The 22,914-nt window shown below is 48.0% G+C and overlaps 1 protein-coding gene across 1 annotated transcript in view; it reads left to right on the top strand.

Annotated features, from left to right (window-relative positions):
• The window catches only part of PPP6C (protein phosphatase 6 catalytic subunit), a 41,344-nt gene extending 18,548 nt beyond the window's left edge, over positions 1-22,796 (top strand). Inside the window, exons 5-7 of the mRNA XM_068101014.2 lie at positions 17,014-17,093; positions 20,811-21,020; positions 21,272-22,796. Coding sequence (XP_067957115.2) covers positions 17,014-17,093; positions 20,811-21,020; positions 21,272-21,520 — 539 coding nt within the window. The 3' untranslated portion in view covers positions 21,521-22,796. The remainder of the gene's footprint in view (positions 1-17,013; positions 17,094-20,810; positions 21,021-21,271) is intronic.
• The last annotated feature ends 118 nt before the right edge of the window (positions 22,797-22,914 follow it).

Below are 22,914 nucleotides of genomic sequence, written 5' to 3'. Positions count from 1 at the left end.
GAACGCTTGTCCAGCAGCCCAAACCGGACTCGTTTGAACACTTGCTACAAACCCTTAATGATAGAGCAGCCTACCATGATGGAAAATATGTTAAAATTCACAGTCGCTTAAAGGATGAAACAAGTGAAAGTCTGCAATTCAATAATGCAGTTTGGCATCGTATCTGTTATTCAAATGCAACCAACAAAGAGAAGGTACAACGTGCCAAAGACCGCCATCAATATCACATTTCAGCCGGCTCCTACACAGAGAAAAAACGTGGACAAAAGCGAAAAAGCACAGAACTGGACGAACCATCAACTTCCACCACCAGTCCGTTTACACGTTCTGCAACAGCTCCATTCATTAAGGAACATTGCTTTTTCTGCCAGGAAGATAACGAGCAAAAATTGTACACATTGAGAACAGAAAACGGTGGGAAAGCATTACACGATGCTGTGGAGCTGTCTGGAAATCTCGCCCTGCAAACTAGGTTAAACACATCCATCTCACCCACTGATGCACATGCAATCGATGTTCAATACCACAAGTCATGTTGGACAACAAATGTATTCCATGTGTTACGTACCAAGGATAACAAGGGAACAACAGAGAGAGGTCATCCGTTTCAAACATCATGTTTGATTGAGTTGATTAGCCTTGTCGACTGTCAAACTCAGAATAAACAATACTGTCGCGTAACCGTGATTAACACCACAGTTACGGATGACCGATTTGCGAGACTTTAACTCCCGAGGCGAACACTCAATGGCGGACTCAAGTTCAACACCAACGCGCGGAATGGCGGGCCGCAGCGAAGGCTCCGCAACCTTATCTATTAAAATCAAACACCCAGGAAAACTGCGTTCAGATATTATGTACAAAAAGTAATATAAGGGTTTATTAGGAAAAGTAAAGCCAGTGAAAAAGCCCGCCGGTAAATCTAATAATTCTAATAAACCTAAATCGGGACGTCCCCACACGACTGACAGCAAACACAAACGAGGGAGATTAATCACGAAAATAACACGTCCCGTCGTTCAAAATATACGCGGAGATCGGGCTTATCTGTCTTTGTCGTCTTGTATTGTTGGTGTCCAGCACCGCTCCTTCCGGCCCGATCGCACACCACGAGGCCCCTCGCTCCAAGCACCACGCGTCCGACGCAGGCCAGCGGCTCCACTTGACCAGGGACAGGAAGGACTCCTTTCAACTCCACTCGACTCGACGCGGGAGTGCTGGCAGCCAAGTGCCAACGAACTGCTCAGTGCCAACTGGGTGTGCTCTCGTGTGTCTCCTGCGACTCCTTACAACCCGAACTGCACTCGAACTGCGACTGGAATGGCGTGTCCTCTCCAACTCTCCACCACCGCTCAACTCTCTGGTGCCTGCCTGCGTCTCCCAGTGCCTGCCACGAACTCAACTCAACTCAACTGCCCGCGTCTGCTCAGGGAGACTCAACAACTCCGCGAACTCACTCCGTGTGACTTGCGACTCAACTCAACTCAACTCAACTCAACTCAACTCAACTCCAATGGCGTCCGACCGTCGCCTATATTGGTGGCCGATGACGTCACATTGCGCACTCCTCAGCCAATCAAAGCCTCCCGCGACTCCTGACATCTCCCCCGTTACGCGACCCTGCGGTCCTGGCATAACACGTGCCGGCCAGGTTTTTAGGCCTTTTGAGGTGTACACGGTGGCGGCCAATTGTGGTGGTGTTTTTGACCTGGTTTCCTGTCAATTTAATACGAAGTCCTTGTCAGGGAAAGGGGATTATTTAATGTTGCGCTAAGGACCTAACTAATGTTTATGTGGTTTGCAGTGCCATAAAGGACAAAGGTTTGATTACTAGGTGATACTCACAGGGGCGTTACCTTTAATCCCTCACTATTTAACACTCGAATCTCCAGGTAGATCCACACTCATACATCTTACCCCGACAACCGCCTAAACATCAAGAACTTATTACATGTAGAGTCCCTGTCACGACAGCCGAATACCTACCTATTCAGATCTACCTAGCTCTAGATGTTGCATTACCAAATTCATAACACAGCCCCCCCCCTGGAACCGTAGCTCCTGCAAGGTTCACCGCAGGGCTACCATTCCAGCCTTAACACTTACTGTCACACACTTAATTAACCTATGAAATAAATCAGGAAGGGCTGTGGGAAGTGAGTCGGACTACCTACCTACACTTCCTTAACATGCTGAACCCCTTAACCATCATGCAAGTATGTACATCTTCTTCGTTGTTCCTGTGGAGGGAGGAAACAACAACACACAACACTAACTTAACCACAAAACTTAACCATCTTTCCAAAACTCAAAACTCTAACCTTTGTACATACCCCGGTCTACAGACCGCGTCCCCCGGTGGATGCCACAAGACTCAACCTTACCTGCGGGGCCATCCCCAATGCATCCCCCCTAAATTTCCACGGGCCCTGTCCAGATGTTACAGGTGAGTGACACGGCTCGGTGGATTTCGCCCACATTCATGCAACACAGACCCCTTAACCACTCATTCTCATTCCATAGGTCATCAAGGCATTTCAAAAATCAACAAAGCACTTATTCCCAATACACCCCCTGCAGGACCATGGCATTGATGTCATTCACGTGTGTGTGCATTCCTCAACTAGGCAGCGGGGAGGTACCGCACAAAAGATGGTGGGGGCGCATCAGGCTGTGGTGCCCGCAGTCCCAAAAACAAGTCAACCGACTTACAAATTCATTGCCCCCCCCCCCCTTTACCTCTTGGCCCCGTGACAGCCCAACAGCCCCTTTCCGCCGTTACCTCGCCGGTGAGGGTCTCCACACACACCAGGCTCCTTTGCCTCCTGCTTTCACGCAGCAACACGGGTCACCGGGGGACTTCCTCACCCCGCGGCGCCCAACCAGACCCTCCACCGACGAGCTCCAATTTCCAGTTACCACCGGCTGCCAGGGGTAATTGCCGCAGAGGGGGGCCCGCAGGCATCGCTCCTCAGAGCTTGCTCTGTACCTGCGGACACACACACCTTCCCCACCCACAAGACCCCAAAACACACTTCCTCCCCCGCTGCCATTCAATTCTCCACACAACTCAGCACAATTCAGTACAATTCATAGATGGTGTAAAAGGTGTTACAAGGCTTGCCATGGCCTGCCAATGTGAAATCCCATTCACAGTTCGACTCATTGAATCCTTACACATTTCCATTAGCACATTTCCAAAAAGCACAATTATCGCCCCTCATTATCTCCAATAATCATCACTCACTCTCCAGGTTCCACTCTCACGACCACATCAAAACACCTAACCACAACACAAAAACATACGCCACCCACAAGACACTGTGGCTCCCATTCCATCCCCTCACCGGCCATGTCATCACTCGCTCTCACCTCCCAACTCCAAATTACATGTCCCCAATTTCCCAAAGCAAATCCTGAAGCCTGGGACAGTACTCCTTAAAACACTCACCTCAAGTGCAGGTAGTTGCAGGTTGGTCAGGTTCAAGAGTGCCATCCACCACACCTAATTTCCCCCTCACCCTTCCAATCCACTCCGGAGCCTCCCGACCCATGTAGGAGCTCAATCTATCCCCGTGAACTATCTGTGGAAGGGCATGCGGGCCCATCTGAATTTTGAACACCACATCAGTCACCTGCCGAAGCACCACCCCAGGGCCCTTCCAAGGTGAAGTGAGTTTTGGGCACACCCCCTTCCTTCTCCGGGGCCAGTAGAGCCAAACAAGGTCTCCAGGAAGGAAACGAGGTGTGTGAGCCCGAGCGTCATACCGCGTTTTCATCTGCGAAGAAGCCAAGCCAATTTGCTTCCTCGCAAACTCATGAGCCTTTTCCATGCTCGCTTTCAAATTGGTTGCATAGCTCTCCACAGTTGGCTCACCCGGTTCCCCTGGTGACGGTCCCATCAACAAATCTGTGGGGACTCGCATCTCCCTACCGAACATCAACAAGGCGGGGGTGCACCGAGTGGTCGCATGCTGGGCGGTCCGGTATGCCATCAATATAAAGGGAAGGTGCTCGTCCCAATCCTGTTGGTTTTCAGATGTAAAGAGGGCCAATTGTGTCAACAGTGTCCGGTTGAACCTCTCTACCATCCCATCCGATTGAGGCCTCAGGGGAGTCGTCCGGGTCTTATGAATTTGGAGGAGCTCGCACACCGACCGCAGGAGGGCAGATTCAAAGTTCCGGCCCTGGTCAGTGTGTAGCTCCCTTGGGACGCCAAATCGGGAGAAGAATCCCTCAACTAGAACTTGAGCTACCAGCCGGGCTTCCTGGTTGGGCAATGGGTAGGCCTCTGGCCACTTGGTGAAGTAATCCATTGCCACCATAATGTACCGATTCCCTCGGCGGGTGGCTGGCAGGGGCCCCACCACATCTACTGCCACCCGCTCGAGCGGTGCCCCGACATTGTACACCTGGAGCGGGGCCTTGCGCGCCCGTGGGGGTCCCTTCTTACCGCGGCAGAGGTCGCAGGATCTCACCCAATTTTGAATGTCTGCCCGAATTCACCCAGTAGAACCTCTGTCGTAATTTGGACAAAGTCTTGGCCACGCCCAAATGTCCCATTGTCCTAGTACCATGCACGTGCCCCATAACCACTTCCTTCAATTTGTTAGGTACAATTATCAACCAGGAAGCTACATCACCCATTGGTGTCACCCACTTTCTGAACAAATAGCCCTCTTTCAACCCCAACATCTGCCACTGTGCCCAATAGGCCTTTACCTGGGCTCCGTGTGGAGCAATCTCCTCCCAAGAGGGTCTTTTGTCCTCCTCTAGCCAATGAAAAAGGGGCCCCAAAACGGGATCCTCCCTTTGACTCTCTTGCCAATTCACATCGCCCAATTCCTGTGGGGGTTGTGGCAAAGTTCGCCTGGTCACTCTCGCTGCATATAGGCATGCATCAATTTGGCCCTGCCCAATTGGATCCTTGGCTTCTTGTCTATCACAAAATTTACACTGTGCCTCCCAACAGGGGCGCCGAGAGAGAGCGTCTGCATTGGCATGTGCTTTGCCAGGCCGATGTTGCACAGTGAAATTATACTGCTGCAGCCTCTCAAGCCACCTTGCAATTTGTCCCTCCGGCTCTTTGAACCGAAGGAGCCATTGCAAGGAGGCATGATCCACTCGGATCACAAACTCCCTCCCATAAAGGTAAGGGTGAAAGTGTCCAACTGCAGACAGCAAGGCCAATAGTTCTTTGCGGGTAACGCAATAATTTCGTTCGGGCCTCGAAAGTGCCCGACTGTAATACGCAATAGCCCTCTCGACTCCCTGTTGCATTTGTGACAACACAGCTCCCAATCCCTCCTGGCTCGCATCTGTGTCCAGGATGTAATTGCCATCATCCGTCGGGTATGCCAAAACTGGGGCCTCCACCAGACGTTGTTTTAAGTGACTGAATGCCTCGATGCAGCTCTCTGCCCATACAAATTTGGCTCCTTTCTCTGTCAATTTGTGCAAAGGTCTTGCAATTTCCGCGAAATTTGCCACAAATCTCCTGTAGTACGAGCAGAGGCCCAAAAATCCTCGGACGTCCCTTACATTTTTAGGGGCGGGCCACTCTTGTACAGATTTTACCTTTCCTGGGTCAGTGGCCACGCCGCTCTCACTGATCACGTGACCCAGGTAAGTCACTTCCCTCCTGAAAATTTCACACTTGCTCGGATTTAATTTCAACCCGGCACCCCTTAATCTCCCAAATACGTCTGACAAATTTTCGACAGCCTGTTCAAATGTGGGAGCGTGGACCAATACATCATCCAAATAGACGAGGCAAGTCTGCCACGGTAAGCCAATTAAAACACGTTCCATCAGACGCTCAAACGTGGCAGGGGCATTGCACAATCCAAAGGGCATGACGACAAACTGCCAGAGACCCTTTCCTGTGGTGAACGCCGTTTTCTCCCTCGCCTCTTTATCCATTTCCACCTGCCAATAACCGCTCTTTAAATCCAACGTGGAGAACCACGTTGAGCCTGAAACGGCATCGAGGGTGTCATCGATCCTTGGCAGGGGATACGAGTCCTTGAGTGTCACATGATTGAGCTGGCGGTAGTCCACACAGAACCGAGTGGTCCCGTCCTTCTTCTTCACCAGCACAATGGGTGACACCCAAGGACTCACCGAGGGCTCGATAAATCCGGCTCTTTCCATTTTGCTCACCTGTTCCTCTGCCTCCTCCTTCTTAGCGAAAGGGAGCCGCCTCGGCGGTTGGCGAACAGGCCGAGCCTCGCCAGTGCTAATTTTGTGCCTGACGAGACTCGTGCGTCCAACATCCTCGGGGGAGAGAGAAAAAACACCCAAGTTCTTACCAACCAAATTGTGCAACGTCTCTACCTGCTCCGATGTTAGGCCCTCTTCAGAGCGTGTCATCATGTCCCGCACTCCCTCTGACCAATCACATTTCCCCAAATTTTGCCCTCCTTCCGGCTGTACTGGCAAGCATGTGGATCCACCTCCTCCGGTGACCTCTACTACACTACTGCATTTGGCTACGATGGCTCCGCCCCTTATAGTGCGGGGGCTGTCGGACAAGTTGAGCAGCCTGACTGCCAGCATAGGCCCACGGGTGTCTATGAGGGTGCGACCCACCATTAATTCCTCCGTCCCCTGCGAGGACCACGACTCCACTAGCCCCAGCTGGCCAATGGGTTGAGCACCTGCTGCTAACTCTGCCATCACGACTCTCTCGGACCTGGGAGGCACGGTCACAGTGCGCGGCACCTCCAGCCACGTCCCCTGCACCTCCTCGTCATCCCCCAGTCCCATTAACTGCAGCCTCTCGGTGCCCAACCACATATGACCACGCCCAAGGTCTAATTGGCAGTCATGTTCCACCAGGAAACTCAGTCCCAACAGACACTGATCGCACACCCCCGCCACCCACACAACCACGCTGACCTCCAGGCCACCCAACTCCATCCTCACCACTCCGCGTCCCAATATTGGTGCCGTTGCCCCCGTAGCCAGTTGAAGGCTGTGTCCTTCTACCCTATCAATTTTGTCCCAGCCTCCAACACTCTGGTCTAGCACACCCGGATTGATAATGGTGTCACTGGCTCCAGTGTCCACCACAGCCTCACAAAATTCTCCCTCAATTTTGCATCTAACCCTTAGATTACCCGTGCCAATTTGTCCGCAATTCACTACTTCCACCAAAGGAGGGCGCTTCTCCACACACTTGCCAGCCGAGCATGGCCCCGTATGCTCGGCTCGTTCTAGTTTCCCGCACACTCTACCTCTATTGGCCCAGGCGGAGGTGGTGGTCCTCTGTCTGGCATCTGTGGACCTACTGGGGGCCCCCTCCTTTCTGGACTGCGAAGCCTGTCAGGAGGTGGGGGGCCATATGGTTGCCGACAATTCCTCTGACTGTGCCCTCTTCTCCCACATCTAAAACAAGTCCCCAAGAACGGACCCCTCTGGTAGCCAGGTGGAGCCCCCCTTTCTCCCGGCCCAGCCCGATAAAAATCAGGCCGTCCTGATGGCCAACCTGGACCACCCTGTCGTGACTCGCTCCCTGCAATTTGTCCCCCCATCAAATTTGTCAGCTGGCGGCTGATTCCCCTTAACATTCGCCCGATGTCATCCTCTGGCTTTTCCCGATCCCGCACCTCGGTCTGCCGTACCGTCACAGGTGCCCTCTCCGATGCGCGGTTCGACCTTCTCAAAAAGGTCAGTCTCGCCGCGCATTCCGCTGCCCGGTGCACCGTGGGTGGGTCCTGTAACTCCACCAACGTCCGGACCTCAGGATCAGGGAGAGCCGCCATAAATTTTTCTATCGCCAGCTTGTCCCACGCCTGTGCTGGTAGGTCCCTGTATGCTATCCTCACAGACTGGTATATATCCTGGGCCAGCTCCTGCAACGTCTCATTAGGCTTTTGCCTGCGATGCAGCAGCTGTGCCCTGACCAGGTCGCACCTTGCGCCTGTCCCGTACCTGTTATTTAAGGCCTCACAAATGGCCTTGCTGGTCAATATTCCTTCTGGGACTACGTTCAACACGTCGGCGGCTGACCCCCGCAGTGTCGCCACCAGATTCCCCATGCGCTCCCGCTCTCCCCAACCATTGAGCTGAGACACGCACTCAAATTGTGTCAGGAAAGCCTCGAGGCTCCCTGATCCGTCAAAATGTACGAGGGGGATTGTCTTTCCAGAGACTCTATTCCCCGATTCCTCTCTGTCCAAATCCAGTCCGGGGCCAAAACACCCCCCCAACTGGGTATTCCGTTTCGGAGCCTCTGGTGTCCAAATGTGGCTCGTGGTGAGGGTCTCCTGGGTCACTTTAATCTGGTCCTGAAGATGTTTAACCGACCTACTCACCTCTTCCTTCAGGCTCTCTTGAACCCGACCAACCTCCTTCTTGATGGTATTGTCCCAGATCTCCAGTCGCTCCTGCATAAAATCACTCACCCTTTCATTATCCATTAGTGGCCCCCACAGGCCTTTCTCAATTAACCCTTGCTCCTGCTCTTTTATGCGGGTTTCCAACCCCCTCACCTCCTCGGCCAATTTGCCCCCCTGCCGGTTGAGCAGTCCCCATTCCTCACTCTGCTGTAGCATTCTGGCATCCACCCGGCCCCGATAGCCTTCCAGGTCCCCATTTGCTTTATCAATTCGAGCATTTGTGGCACCAATCTGACCCTCCAACTTTTCCCCCATTTGGACAGCCTGCGTCACGCCCTCCTCTATTTTTGACATTAATTCTTCCCGTTTCAATTCAATTTCCACCCCTATGGCTTTTTCCATCTCCCCCATTTGAGTTTCTACTTGACCCTCAAATTTCCCCAGTCTGTCCGTAATTTGGTTTTGCACTCTCCCTTCTATGCCATCAATTCGTTCCCCCAGCTGCTGTGCCATTTCCCCAATTTTTCCTTCCAATTGTTCATTCCTTTCCTTTATTTCATTCCCTTGTTCATTCATTTGTTCATTCATCACCTCCATTTTCCCCTCCAATCCATCGATTTTGCTGTCCATCCCTTCGATTTGTTCTTTCAATCCCTCCTTTAATCCTTCAATTTTATCACTCTGGGCATTCAGTTCCCCTTTTAACCCATCAATTTTATTTCCCATTCCTTCAATGTGTCCCTCCAATCGATCACTCATTCCCTTCATTCCTTCCCTCCATTCCTTCCCCTGGGACTCCATTTTATTTTCCAACCCACTTTTCATTTCCCCCATATCCTTACTCATTCCCTTCATTCCTTCCCTACATTCCTTCCCCTGGGACTCCATTTTATTTTCCATCCCTTCAATTTTATTTTCCATCCCACTTTTCATTTCTTCCATTTTTCGAAGCAATTGACCCAACATCTGGTCGGTTGTCGGGGCCGTTCCTACTACTCCCGACTCCCCGGTGGGGGAGGGGGATAAGTTGGTGCTCGGGACGAGGGAGGTTCCAAGGTTCACCTCTGCATCTAATTCCCCTATTTCCGGCTCACTCCCGACGCTGACAGAGGCCTCGCTGCGTACTTCCATCTCATCAATTTCCGACATCCGCTTTCCGGAAGATTGTTTCCCGCGCGCGTATTTATTTTAATAATTCCTGAAACAATTTAAATTTGACGAAGACACGATATCGCGCTCCGTTTGCCCGATTGATTATTAAATTTCTCCGCCTCGACTATAAAAATTTTGCGTTCGAACGTCGGGCGCAATGTACGCCCGACCGTGTCGATGTCTCCCCGCGGACAAAAAAAATTTGTCCGACCGTGTCGATGTCTCGCCGCGGACAAAAAAATTTGTCCGACGGGTTCAAATCCTACACTCCTGACACCACTTGTCGTGTAACCGTGATTAACACCACAGTTACGGATGACCGATTTGCGAGACTTTAACTCCCGAGGCGAACACTCAATGGCGGACTCAAGTTCAACACCAACGCGCGGAATGGCGGGCCGCAGCGAAGGCTCCGCAACCTTATCTATTAAAATCAAACACCCAGGAAAACTGCGTTCAGATATTATGTACAAAAAGTAATATAAGGGTTTATTAGGAAAAGTAAAGCCAGTGAAAAAGCCCGCCGGTAAATCTAATAATTCTAATAAACCTAAATCGGGACGTCCCCACACGACTGACAGCAAACACAAACGAGGGAGATTAATCACGAAAATAACACGTCCCGTCGTTCAAAATATACGCGGAGATCGGGCTTATCTGTCTTTGTCGTCTTGTATTGTTGGTGTCCAGCACCGCTCCTTCCGGCCCGATCGCACACCACGAGGCCCCTCGCTCCAAGCACCACGCGTCCGACGCAGGCCAGCGGCTCCACTTGACCAGGGACAGGAAGGACTCCTTTCAACTCCACTCGACTCGACGCGGGAGTGCTGGCAGCCAAGTGCCAACGAACTGCTCAGTGCCAACTGGGTGTGCTCTCGTGTGTCTCCTGCGACTCCTTACAACCCGAACTGCACTCGAACTGCGACTGGAATGGCGTGTCCTCTCCAACTCTCCACCACCGCTCAACTCTCTGGTGCCTGCCTGCGTCTCCCAGTGCCTGCCACGAACTCAACTCAACTCAACTGCCCGCGTCTGCTCAGGGAGACTCAACAACTCCGCGAACTCACTCCGTGTGACTTGCGACTCAACTCAACTCAACTCAACTCAACTCAACTCAACTCCAATGGCGTCCGACCGTCGCCTATATTGGTGGCCGATGACGTCACATTGCGCACTCCTCAGCCAATCAAAGCCTCCCGCGACTCCTGACATCTCCCCCGTTACGCGACCCTGCGGTCCTGGCATAACACGTGCCGGCCAGGTTTTTAGGCCTTTTGAGGTGTACACGGTGGCGGCCAATTGTGGTGGTGTTTTTGACCTGGTTTCCTGTCAATTTAATACGAAGTCCTTGTCAGGGAAAGGGGATTATTTAATGTTGCGCTAAGGACCTAACTAATGTTTATGTGGTTTGCAGTGCCATAAAGGACAAAGGTTTGATTACTAGGTGATACTCACAGGGGCGTTACCTTTAATCCCTCACTATTTAACACTCGAATCTCCAGGTAGATCCACACTCATACATCTTACCCCGACAACCGCCTAAACATCAAGAACTTATTACATGTAGAGTCCCTGTCACGACAGCCGAATACCTACCTATTCAGATCTACCTAGCTCTAGATGTTGCATTACCAAATTCATAACAATACTTATCCATGGCACATATTGAAACAACATACATCAACTTGCTTGGTGGCACAGATGCATTGGCGCACCACTTCCCTGCATATAGTAGACACTGGCTCAAGGAGAGAATTCTTCTAGAACTACCACACGTAACGTCTGTTAGGCAAAAGGACAGGAGAAAACCTTCTGTTCTTTACTCCCCAGATGCATGCGAATCCGATATGGTTCAGTCTGCCATGATAGAAAGTGAAGTAGACGATCTGAATATTATCTATAAAGCAGCAAAGGCATTGCGCAGAATTATCAAGAACTTCCACCAACAGGAAAACTCATCCGATGCTATACAGGTCACTAGCAGCACAGATGATGTTCCAGCAGCACTCCACGCAATGATCAGATGGGTTATGGTGGGGCCAACAGAAACACTAGAAACTGAAAAACGAACCACTCACGTTAACAGAGAAGTACTCACTGTTAGTCAGATGCTATTGGGTGGATTCAAATCTGACAAGCAAGTGAACTATAGGCCCAAAACTGATTCTGCGACCTTCCGATCAACCAAATCACAAGAAACTCCACAGTCTCTAGGATTAGCCTTGGCAGTTCACCATGACACAAGAAACAAGAAACTCCTGGAAAGTCTCTGCTCTCAAGGTTACTGTGTCTCGTACAGTCGTGTTATGCACCTCGAAACAGCCCTAGCAAATGCCATTGTGGAAAACACCCTGAAGTTCCAAGGACTTTATGTTCCTCCATTTCTGAAGAAGGGAACTTTTGTGTTTTTTGCAGCTGATAGCACAGACTTTGCTGAAGACAGCGTGGATGGCAAAGGGACAACCCATGGAACAATCATTGCTGTTTATCAAAAACGTGACACTCAAGGAGAAACATTGGCGCCACAACTGAGCATAGCTGACACTACCAGTTTGTCAGTGACCCCGTACCAGGTTCCTATGCTTCATTGTGACAAGCCGGTGCCGAAAACCATAAAGAGAACAGACACATTCCACATCAGCAAGGATGGTATATCACCAGCGTATCACCTTACACATCTAGGATGGTTGGTTGCTTCTATGATCACCAGAATGCAGAAATCAAACAGCACATATATACCTGGTTGGGCAGGATACCACTCATTGCTGTCGGGTAGTCACAGTTTGACACAAGTCGGAGTCTTACCCCTTCTACCTGAAGTAGCACACGAGTGGTCGACTCTTCTGACCGTCATCTCTCAGACAACTCAGCTAAAGAACTTAGTTGTTGGTACAAGCCACCCTACAGTCATTTCCTGGGATATGGCCCTCTATGAAAAGGTGATAAGGCTGCTGGATGCAAGGCCAGACCTGAAAGGTACCGTTGTACCTCGGCTTGGTGAGCTGCATGTGGTCATGGCTGCTTTGAGAGCCCTGGGTACTTCCATTGAGAACTCAGGTATTGATGACGCGTGGATAGAGGCCGACCTCTACGGACCTTCAACAACAAGGCAGATCCTGAGATGTTCGCATTACAAACGCACGCTCCGTGCTCATATTTATTCATATATAGCACTTTATGAAATGGCGCTGGACCTGTTCTTCAAAGATTATCCACAGTTGAAAGCCGTTTGCTCAGATATGTCAGAAGAAATAGACGAGGCATGTTCAGAAAAGGACAAGTTCACCAAAGCCACAAGTGTGAAAGAAGCCAACACAAAGCTGTTGAATGTCATCACTACAGCTGATGTTGTGAACATATTCAAGACTTGGGAAACAGAACAATCCAAAAAAGCCATGTTCAAGTCCTTGATGAATTACCTGCATCGAGTGGAGACAATTCTGTTCTTTGTGGAAGCTTCTCGGGACGCAGATCTCAAACTCCACCTCGAATCTGGTGAGGCACTCAGCAAGCTATTTTTCTCCATGGATCGTATCAAATACAAACGTCTTTGGCCGCGATACATAGCAGATATGTATGACCTGAGGAAGACGCATCCGGCCACATACAGGGAACTCGAGAATGGAAATATCTCAGTAACGAAATCTAGCATCCCCTTTGTATCAATCGGTGCAGACCACGCTTGTGAACAGGAAAACAGAGCAATGAAGGTTCATTCTGGACTTCCAGGCATCTCCAATAATGCCAATGCAAGGCAGAGATTCTTTATGGCCTCTCCAGAATTGTCACGGCTGACCAGAGAATTCAAAGATCAGTTCGACACCAAAACAGACAAAGTGACAGAACACCACGAACTTAGTCCGAGGGCAGTGAATCTGAACAATACAGCGGTTGAAAAGATCAAGGCTGCTATCATGAGTCATGGCAATCCATTTACCACAGAAGGAAATAGCATATACAACTTGATCACACATGCCTATGTCCCAGAGGAGCACACGTCACAAATCCTGAATATCGACAACATTGGTCAACACTTGTACGAAGAGTATGTTGACGAAAGAATCAACGGAACAGTCAGCTTATTTGCACCCGTGAAAAAAGAAAACAACACGATGTACTTGTCTCGTGTGAAGAAGACCAAGATCATGCTCAGGGACAAGTCAGTCGACTTGAAGGAAACAAAAGACTTGTATGGAAGGCTGATGATATTGACAAAATCAAGCCGTGATGTTGACCAGAAAGACGCAATAGGCAACTACGAATTCACCCTTACACCTCGCGCCTTGTTCGCACCAAACGGTGACCTGCTTCCTTGCCTTGACAAGTCAAAGTTAATCCATCTCCTTGTGAAACATGGAGACTTAGCTCCGGGTGACTTAGCTCCGACCTCAAGTCCTCAAGCTCAAGTCCATAACTCTGCAGCTATGAAAATAGCAGTAGTCGACGCCATGGTTCTTGTACAGAAATTGTCGACAAAACCAGCTGCAACAGTAACCGTTGAAGATCTCAGTGTCAGCTTTAATACCAGATTGATGTCACTGACAAGACATTTTGACGAAGTTATCCTCGTGTTTGATACTTACAAGGCCGATTCGTTGAAGCAAAGCACAAGACAAAAAAGACGAGGGGGGCACAATCCAGTCCAGTACCAAGTGAAGGACAATACCAAGATCCAACACATCACCATGAAGCGGTTCTTGTCACACGATCAGACAAAGTCAGATTTGGCAGAATATCTGGTTGAGAAAACGTTGGAGTACAACAGAGATGCCTCCAAGCTGATAATTATATGTGCAGCAGGAAAGGCCAAGAGTAACAAAGGCGTGCATTTTGAAGACAATAATCATGAGGAGGCAGACACTCTGATGATTCACCAAGCAGTGCTGGCAACTCGCCGCAATCCCAACGCAGAACAGCTTACCTTCTTCTCTCCTGATACGGATGTCCTGGTCTTGGTCATAGCTAACTATGATGTTCTGCTCAAAAACACTGCTCTCTCCCTTGTGTCGGGCCTTGTGCAAGTACAACCAATCTGGAACAATCTTGGCGTCGAAAAGGCCAAGGCATTGCCAGCATTCCACACATTCACAGGAGCAGACAATACTGGACGGTTTTCGCGAATAGGCAAAACAACATGGTTTGAAGCTTTCGTCAGAGCCGATAGTGACGTGATACAGGCCATGAGAATGCTCGGTGATGCTGCAGATGTGACCGCAGATCAGATGTCCAACTTGGCAAGATTTGTATGTGCAGTGTACGTACCAAAGGGAATATGTATCAACAGCATTCCGGAGTTGCGCTGGTACCTCTTCTGTAAACACATGACTGAAAGTCACAAGTTACCTCCAACGCTAGGGGCTCTAAATCAGCATGTTGATCGTGTACATCTTCAGGCAAGGGTATGGGCTCAGGCTACTATCGCACATCAAGTGTTCCTGGATCCACAGCAACATGGCTACTTCAAGGACAACGATGGGGAATTGAAACCACTAATGACAGATGTACCACCAGCACCGAAAGCAATACTTGAGATGGTCAGATGTCAGTGCAAAGGAGACTGCTCATCGAGACGGTGTTCGTGCCGTGCCAATGACTTGGCATGCACAGACTTGTGTTTGTGCAGCTCCGAATGTGAAAACGACGATGACTGTCAACCTGTTCTCTGCTCTGACGACAGTGATGAGGACATTTGAAAACCTATGAGGACAAAATGTTGATGAATGTTGACAAAGATAAAATTTCATCTATGGGAAATATTCTATGTTCAAATAAAAGTAATTATTACATGTATAATTATGGATTGTATAGCCTCATCTCTATATACTTACCTCTTGAATACATAAATCACCTGTTTAGGATATATGAGGGATGTGGTTTCATAATTATGATCCGTGTGCCACAATGTAGCGAAACATCACTCAATGTGGTATACATATTCAGAAAAAAACATGTTTCCTGAAAGTGGCCATCTTGAAAATCCGCTGTAGGCTGCCACCTGGTATCCCAGGGTAGGTGTAGATTATTTTAGATGGCTTCATGTGATTCCTCATCCCCAAAAATGTGGGTATAGGTGTTGGAATCAGCACTCTAGGTGGTTCGGATGTTGAGATATCGCGAAAAATAGGTTTCCGATGGTGGCCATTTTGAAAATCCAATATGGCCGCCAAAGAAAAATTTGCGCAAATGGAAACATGGTTTTTCGGATTCCTGGTGCTATCAGCTTTCCAAAAATGTATAGTTTTGCTAATCTCCACAAAAAAAGAACGAAATTACATAACAAACCTGACTACATTGTTAACAGCTCAGATCGTGGATTGCTATCCGCTCAGCATATCCCATCAATATCCGTGGTTCGAGCGGGAGTTATTCCCTCGTTCCCGGTCGGCGTTAGTACTTAGGTAGTAGCGAATCCCTAGGCCTAACAAACCCTACCTAACGCCGTGCCGGGAAGGACGTTATAACTTCCAGGGCTCACGTCGGCCAGATAAAAAGACAAGGGGATTAATCACCCCTTGATAAGGGGAGAGCCGACGTCGGAGATCCGTAACAATATATATAGTCCTGTCCGCAGCTTTTGCCCCCGAGCCGAGGATGGATGTGCCAAACCAGCTTTAACTCCCGAGGCGATCCAATTATGCTGGTTATTGCGCGCGCGGGACCAAAGAACCACAAAGCGTTTATTCTCACGAACAAACAGGTTTATTCCAAAATTGATCCAATAACCACAAAACAAAAATGTACCAATAATTATTTACAATAAAATAAGGCACAGAATGAGAATAAATAAAAAAGTCCCGAGGTAAAAATACTACGGCGAGGAACCTCCATACAGACACAAAAACACACACAGGGTGAGATAAGAAAAGACACTCCGGCACTCAGCTCGACCAAATGGATCATGTGGTAAGTCAGCAGCCGTAGAAGGCTGAAGCCACACAGGCGGGAAGCCTGGCAAAATGGTGGCAATGTCGAACGCTGTGGGCACCCGTTATCGAGGCGAGTTGCGTAGACGGCGGCCCTCTTTCTCCAGTCTCTTAAAGTTTCACAATCCTTTTTTGTGTGATAACACCTGGAATAACAAATCCTCCTCTTGGGGAAGGACATCATGGCCTTCAGCACCGCAGTGACGGTAGCATAAGCGCACGCACGCACACACACACACACACACACACACACACACACACACACACACACACACACACACACACACACACACACACACACACACACCTGTCAGACTCTCCAACCTTCTTTCTCTCTTGCTCTTTCACTCTCTATAGCCTCGCTTTTTGATCGGGCTGCGGTACACGGGGGAGGGCGGGGGGGGGGGGGGGTGTATTTACACACACACACACACACACACACACACACACACACACACACACACACACACACACACACACACACACCTCCATGCACTGTATTTGAGATGTGTCCCACCAATGGCTACATGAAAACCAATGCTGAGTGTTATTTCTGTTCAACTTTAAGTGGTGTTTGTTGTATTTTGTTTCCACAGATGAATGTCTCACCAAGTATGGGAATGCGAATGCCTGGCGGTATTGCACCAAAGTGTTTGATATGTTGACTGTTGCAGCTGTAAGTCTCACCTTCAACATGAATCTACCTTCTTGATCGTCTTGGTTTCTTTTTCCTCCCTTCCATTTTCTTTCGCTTTTTTGTTTGTTCGCTCCACCTTAATCCTAATCTTGTCCAACCTTCTTTTCTTTCATGCTATTCATGCTGAAGTCTCGTTTTGACAAGTTTGTGCCCGAATGGCTTTTCTTTATCAGACTTTCCACCCCCATCACCTTTTGCTTGGTAAAAGTGATCTGAGGCGGGGTAAGACTGAGCATTTATTGCTGGATCGTGTCACTTTGGCCGTTTATCATGATGTTGATTATCGTTTGGAAGTGTCGCTCTATCATTCGCGTCCTTTTGGTGAAATGGTACCTGCCCAGACACCGGATGTGTTTCGCTGGATTAGCAACAGCATTCTGACGAGCCAGAGACGCATTCATTTTCGTATTTGATATTGGAATGGTTTTACACCGTAATCTTTACAGATTCTTAGCATTTCCAGCAACCACCACAAAGAAGTGCTTCCAATGATTGATTTCCCACTACCAATCCCATTGAACGTTGTTTGTTTTCCTGGTTGGTTTTGTGCCGCATGTGTTTATATAAAGCATGGCGACCTATGCAAATGTGCTATTGATGTAACACTCCTGTATTGTAAAATGCAGATTTTGTTTTTAAAACGGATATGATATAATTTTGCACAGCGCTGAGGGAAATGCTTTTTCATCACCATTAATGATCTTCAATCCACCATTACAAACCATCCTGTGTGGCAGAAGGACATGTTTATTAAAATATAGCAAATCTCCACACTAAACACACTTAAACCGCTCACCTTGCCAAAACATTGCTGTTTTCATTTTAACCGGAATGCTAAGTTTGTTCAGTGTTTGTACAATATTTAGTATTATTTATTTGTTGCACGTTTGATGACAGTTTAAATGTCGGTTGTGAATTGAAACGTTCATAACAAATCTACGCTTTGCATGTACCTCATTTACGGAAGTGCTCATTAACAGGTGAAACACTTTAAATCGACAATGTGAAGCAGAGATCTCATCAACCAATCGGTCAATGTAATAATCTTTTTAAACAGTACTGAACAGCGTAGCATTGGCAGCGATCAAGGTCACATGGCACACTAAATGTGCCAGACTTTGCGTATTTTCACCATGACACACTAAATGTGCCAAACTTTGGGTATTTTCACCATGGCACACTGAATGTGCCAAACTTTGCGTGTTTTCACCATGGCACACTAAATGTGCCAAACTTTGTGTATTTTCACCATGGCACACTAAATGTGCCAAACTTTGCGTATTTTCACCATGGCACACAAAATGCCCCAAACTTTGCATATTTTCACCACTAGCAACGGTACCTGCCCTATGGGCGGGCTTCAGTTGGGAGGCCCAAATGAAAAGGCAAAATATCAGAAATTGAATGTTTTTTTTATTTTAAACGATTCATATAAACATCCGTTGAATCATATCACACGCAAATCATCAAAATCTAAACGATCTTACTATAATTCACCAAATGTCCCACAATGATCGATACACTGTGATCGTGATTCGTGATCGATAATCCTGATCGATAATCGTGTTCACAATCGCTATGTCGTATGTACTCCCGATACGTGTTTCCTTCAGTTGAAATGGGTTAGAATTCTCCCAAGCAGGGATTCAACCCGTGTCCTTATAAAAGGACTTTGTCCGAGGTCACCAAATTTGATCGGTGCAGCTGTGCAGCGATCGGTGCAGCCGTTTGTGCGGCACCCGGGAAAACAACATCGTCACAATGAGAACTATGAACGTTATGCGAACGTGAATGTTATCCGGGAGTCCAAACCTGAGAATGTTGGAGACCAACGCTGAAATTGGGAAAACTAAATGGCCTATTTTACTCCCAGGGGTCCCAGGATTACCCACCCAAAATATCTTTGCGATCGGTTCAGCAGTTTTTATGGTGCCGTCGAACAGACAGATGGACATTTGGTGAATTATAGTAAGATGGTACAGTAAATGCCCCAACTTTGCGTATTTTCACCATGGCACACTAAATGCCCCAAACTTTGCGTATTTTCACCATGCCACACTAAATGTGCCAAACTTTGCGTATTTTCACCATGGCACACTAAATGTGCCAAACTTTGCGTATTTTCACCATGGCACACTAAATGTGCCAAACTTTGCGTATTTTCACCATGGCACACTGAATGTGCCAAACTTTGCGTATTTTCACCATGGCACACTAAATGTGTCAAACTTTGCGTATTTTCACCATGGCACACTAAATGTGCCAAACTTTGCGTATTTTCACCATGGCACACTGAATGTGCCAAACTTTGCGTATTTTCACCATGGCACACTAAATGTGCCAAACTTTGCGTATTTTCACCATGGCACACTGAATGTGCCAAACTTTGCGTATTTTCACCATGGCACACTAAATGTGCCAAACTTTGCGTATTTTCACCATGGCACACTAAATGTGCCAAACTTTGCGTATTTTCACCATGGCACACTGAATGTGCCAAACTTTGCGTATTTTCACCATGGCACACTAAATGTGCCGATCTTAGCGTATTTTCACCAAATATATGTTAAGCTGTTTTCCTTCATTCTCCACTGGCCCTTTGTCTGTGTCAATCTGGTGAATAAAGTCCTACATGCGAGCACGTTGCTGTGAGGAACTTGGCCCGTCATACATTGTGAACTTGGTCCTGTTCGTTGATTTTGCTGCAATTCCAATATGAGAATGCTTGGAGTATATGCAGGGTATGCAAATTGACGAGGTTTCGATTTCAGAGCAGGGGTCACACAAAATTTGATGTGTTCATGGCATGTTGAAGAACGCTGAACGACACTTTGACATAACGTTGTAGCTCGGCGCATTCCAGCAATAAGTCAACAGTATTACGTCATCCTCAGGCTCATGGTGGAACTTGTCCATAAATTGTGTGAAGGACAAGATGATATTAACACTGTGGACAGATGCCCTCCATATACCATACGCTGTTTGAACCTGGAGGTTCAGTACATTGTGTGAACACAGCATCATGAGCAAGAGCACCGGAACTGGCAGTGGGGGCACGTGGCCCACTAAAACATTTGGGGGGTTCTTTTTTGCCACACCCTCCCCCCCACATTCCCCCCCCCAAAGAAGAGAGAGTGGGGGAGGGGAGAGGAGAGAAATAGATCATTAAAAATAAAAATCCAAAGTTCTCAAAGATTAGAGAGAATCTCAAAGATTAGAGATTAGAAAGGCACTCTTTGTGCAAGATAATATATATTTTTTAACCTTTTGGGGGGTTCTTTTTTGCCACACCCTCCCCCCCCCCCCCCTACCACCACCCCCCCAAAGAAGAGAGAATTCGAGTGGGAAAGGCACTCTTTGTACAAGATAAAGTATTTTATTTTATTTTCCGTAATAGAATGGGTGCAGTTTTAACAGAGAAAAGTGACCTTTTGGGGGGGGGGGGGGGGGGGGGGGGGAAGGTGCCCATTATCATATGGAAAGGCACCCTTTCTTGGTGAAAAAGCACCGTTTGTCATCACAATGTTCTTTTCATTATTTAAACCCCCATTCCTGAAATCCGGTGTGCCTGCTCATGAGCAATGTGCTCAGCCAAATTGGCCGTTTTGTGTTATAATTTTGTGTAATGCATCACAATGTACCTTCGTTGTGCGATACCAATGTTTGTTTTACCATTTTCCTCCCATGTTGTGCAAGCTCATTGATGAGCAGATTCTCTGTGTCCACGGTGGCCTCTCTCCAGACATCAAAACACTCGATCAGATCCGCACCATCGAGCGGAACATCGAAATCCCTCACAAAGGCGCATTCTGCGACCTTGTGTGGTCGGATCCGGAGGACGTCGACACGTGGGCCATCAGCCCTCGAGGTGCAGGCTGGCTCTTTGGAGCGAAGGTTACGAATGAGGTAGGTGTGCGAGACCTTAGTTCTGAGACAAAGATCCGCCGGTGAGGAAGTTTTAAACCCGTGGTTTGTTTACCACGTGGTAATTGTGCATGTCATGCTCGCTCTTTGCCCAAGCAGAAGGTTTTCTTCTTCAGTTAAAGTGACACAGATTCTCAGATCATTGTTAAACTTAATGGTGATCGAGCACATTCAGTATTTGTTGTCGACGAGCTAACACGACCTTCTCACCGTGCCCCTTGTTGCTCGTCTAGTTTGTTCATATCAACAACTTGAAGCTCATATGCCGGGCACACCAGCTGGTACATGAAGGCTACAAGTTCATGTTCGACGAGAAGCTCGTGACGGTGTGGTCAGCACCAAACTACTGCTATCGCTGCGGAAACATTGCCTCTATCATGGTGTTCCTGGACTCGAACACGAGGGAACTTCGTCTTTTCCGTGCTGTGCCAGACTCTGAAAGAATCATTCCACCCAGAACCACCACTCCTTACTTCCTGTAACTCCATCCGTTCCCGTCGTTGTGCCACTTGAATTTTTATCATCGAGTGGTTTGTGTGTGTTCGAGTTGACGGTCTGGGAATGGTTTTTCTTTTGTTTTTGTTTTTTTAACCTTCTTGACCCATGTTGCCATGCTTATTCCTCCGTAATATTCAACACCCGGAACACCTCGTCAACATTTTTACGAATTGTATGTTATAAACACTGTTAAACTTTACTTGTTTAAGGTTTATTCTCCTTGTACAGACCGTCATGCTGCTCAAGCTTTGCACTTTTCCGCTCCTCCGTGCCACCCGCAGTAATCCACGAGTATCGTTTTCAATATCCGCTCCTTATTCCTCGGTGCTCCACGGCGTGTATGAAGCAGCAGGATGAGTATCTGATTTCGGGCATCCGTTCACCCAATATAAATGAAATATTAATTTGAACACATTTGTTGATGATGCACACCACCATGATGGTATGGCTGATTTCAGGGTGACTTGGGACATCATTATTTCCCTCCATGAGTGGTCGCCATGTGGTTGGGAAGACAAGGTGGTGGTTGCATTTCTGTATGTGGGTAAGGAAGAGATCAACTTGAGTTCACATTGCCATCATTTCTGAGACATCTGTTGACGATCCTGCAAAGTCAATATAATTTGTTTACATTGGTTCATGGGATTTCATACCTGTGCTGGCAATAGACAAGGAATTGTGGGTGAAGATTCCACATCATCTCCTTTACAGCAAATGAGGTTCGCGCTTCACTCTCTTGCACGTCTCCACTTCTTTCTCTCATATTTCCTCAGCTCTAATATTTTACCCACCGAGAAGTCAGGGTTGGCTTTATCCACCATCGGACCGACAAGTTTATTCTTCCTGTACATGCCACCACTTTGGTAGTGCCACTCGTTTCACTATTGCTTTGGGCAAGCACATTGTTGGCTTTGCAATGGTATACAATGATAATAAACCTGTTTATAAATGCATCTTCAATAACGGACCCAAATGTACCGTTTTGCAATAAGCTTATTTATTTTGTTTCCATTGTTAGCATACCTGCACCAACAAGGCCTCAGGATGCATCTGTGGTTCTAATAACTGTTGTTTTTGCTCCCATCTGTGGCACTGTTCAAATGCTTAAACAGGACACGCCTCTCGTAAGCTTGCAAGTGGTCGGCACCTGTGATTAGCTCACGGTCCATGGCGGTGTTCAGGCTGGTATCACGAGGCATCGTGCAGCTGCCATAGTCACTTGTAAACTGTTGAGATTTCCCATAAAATATTGTCTGCAAACAGGGATGTCATGGTTCGTTCGGTCAATACTTGGTCACAAATTGTATTTGACTAACAAATTGTACACTTACAGCAGTTTTCAACTCATTCCGTCCAGTGGTTCATGAGTGCATAGAGG

The sequence above is a fragment of the Myxine glutinosa genome, chromosome 13 (genome assembly GCF_964187855.1).
Source record: "Myxine glutinosa chromosome 13, kmMyxGlut1.1, whole genome shotgun sequence".
Classification (NCBI taxonomy): Eukaryota; Metazoa; Chordata; class Myxini; order Myxiniformes; family Myxinidae; genus Myxine; species Myxine glutinosa.
The sequence above is the reverse complement of the archived record's forward strand: the minus strand, read 5'-3'. Positions and strand labels throughout refer to the sequence as shown.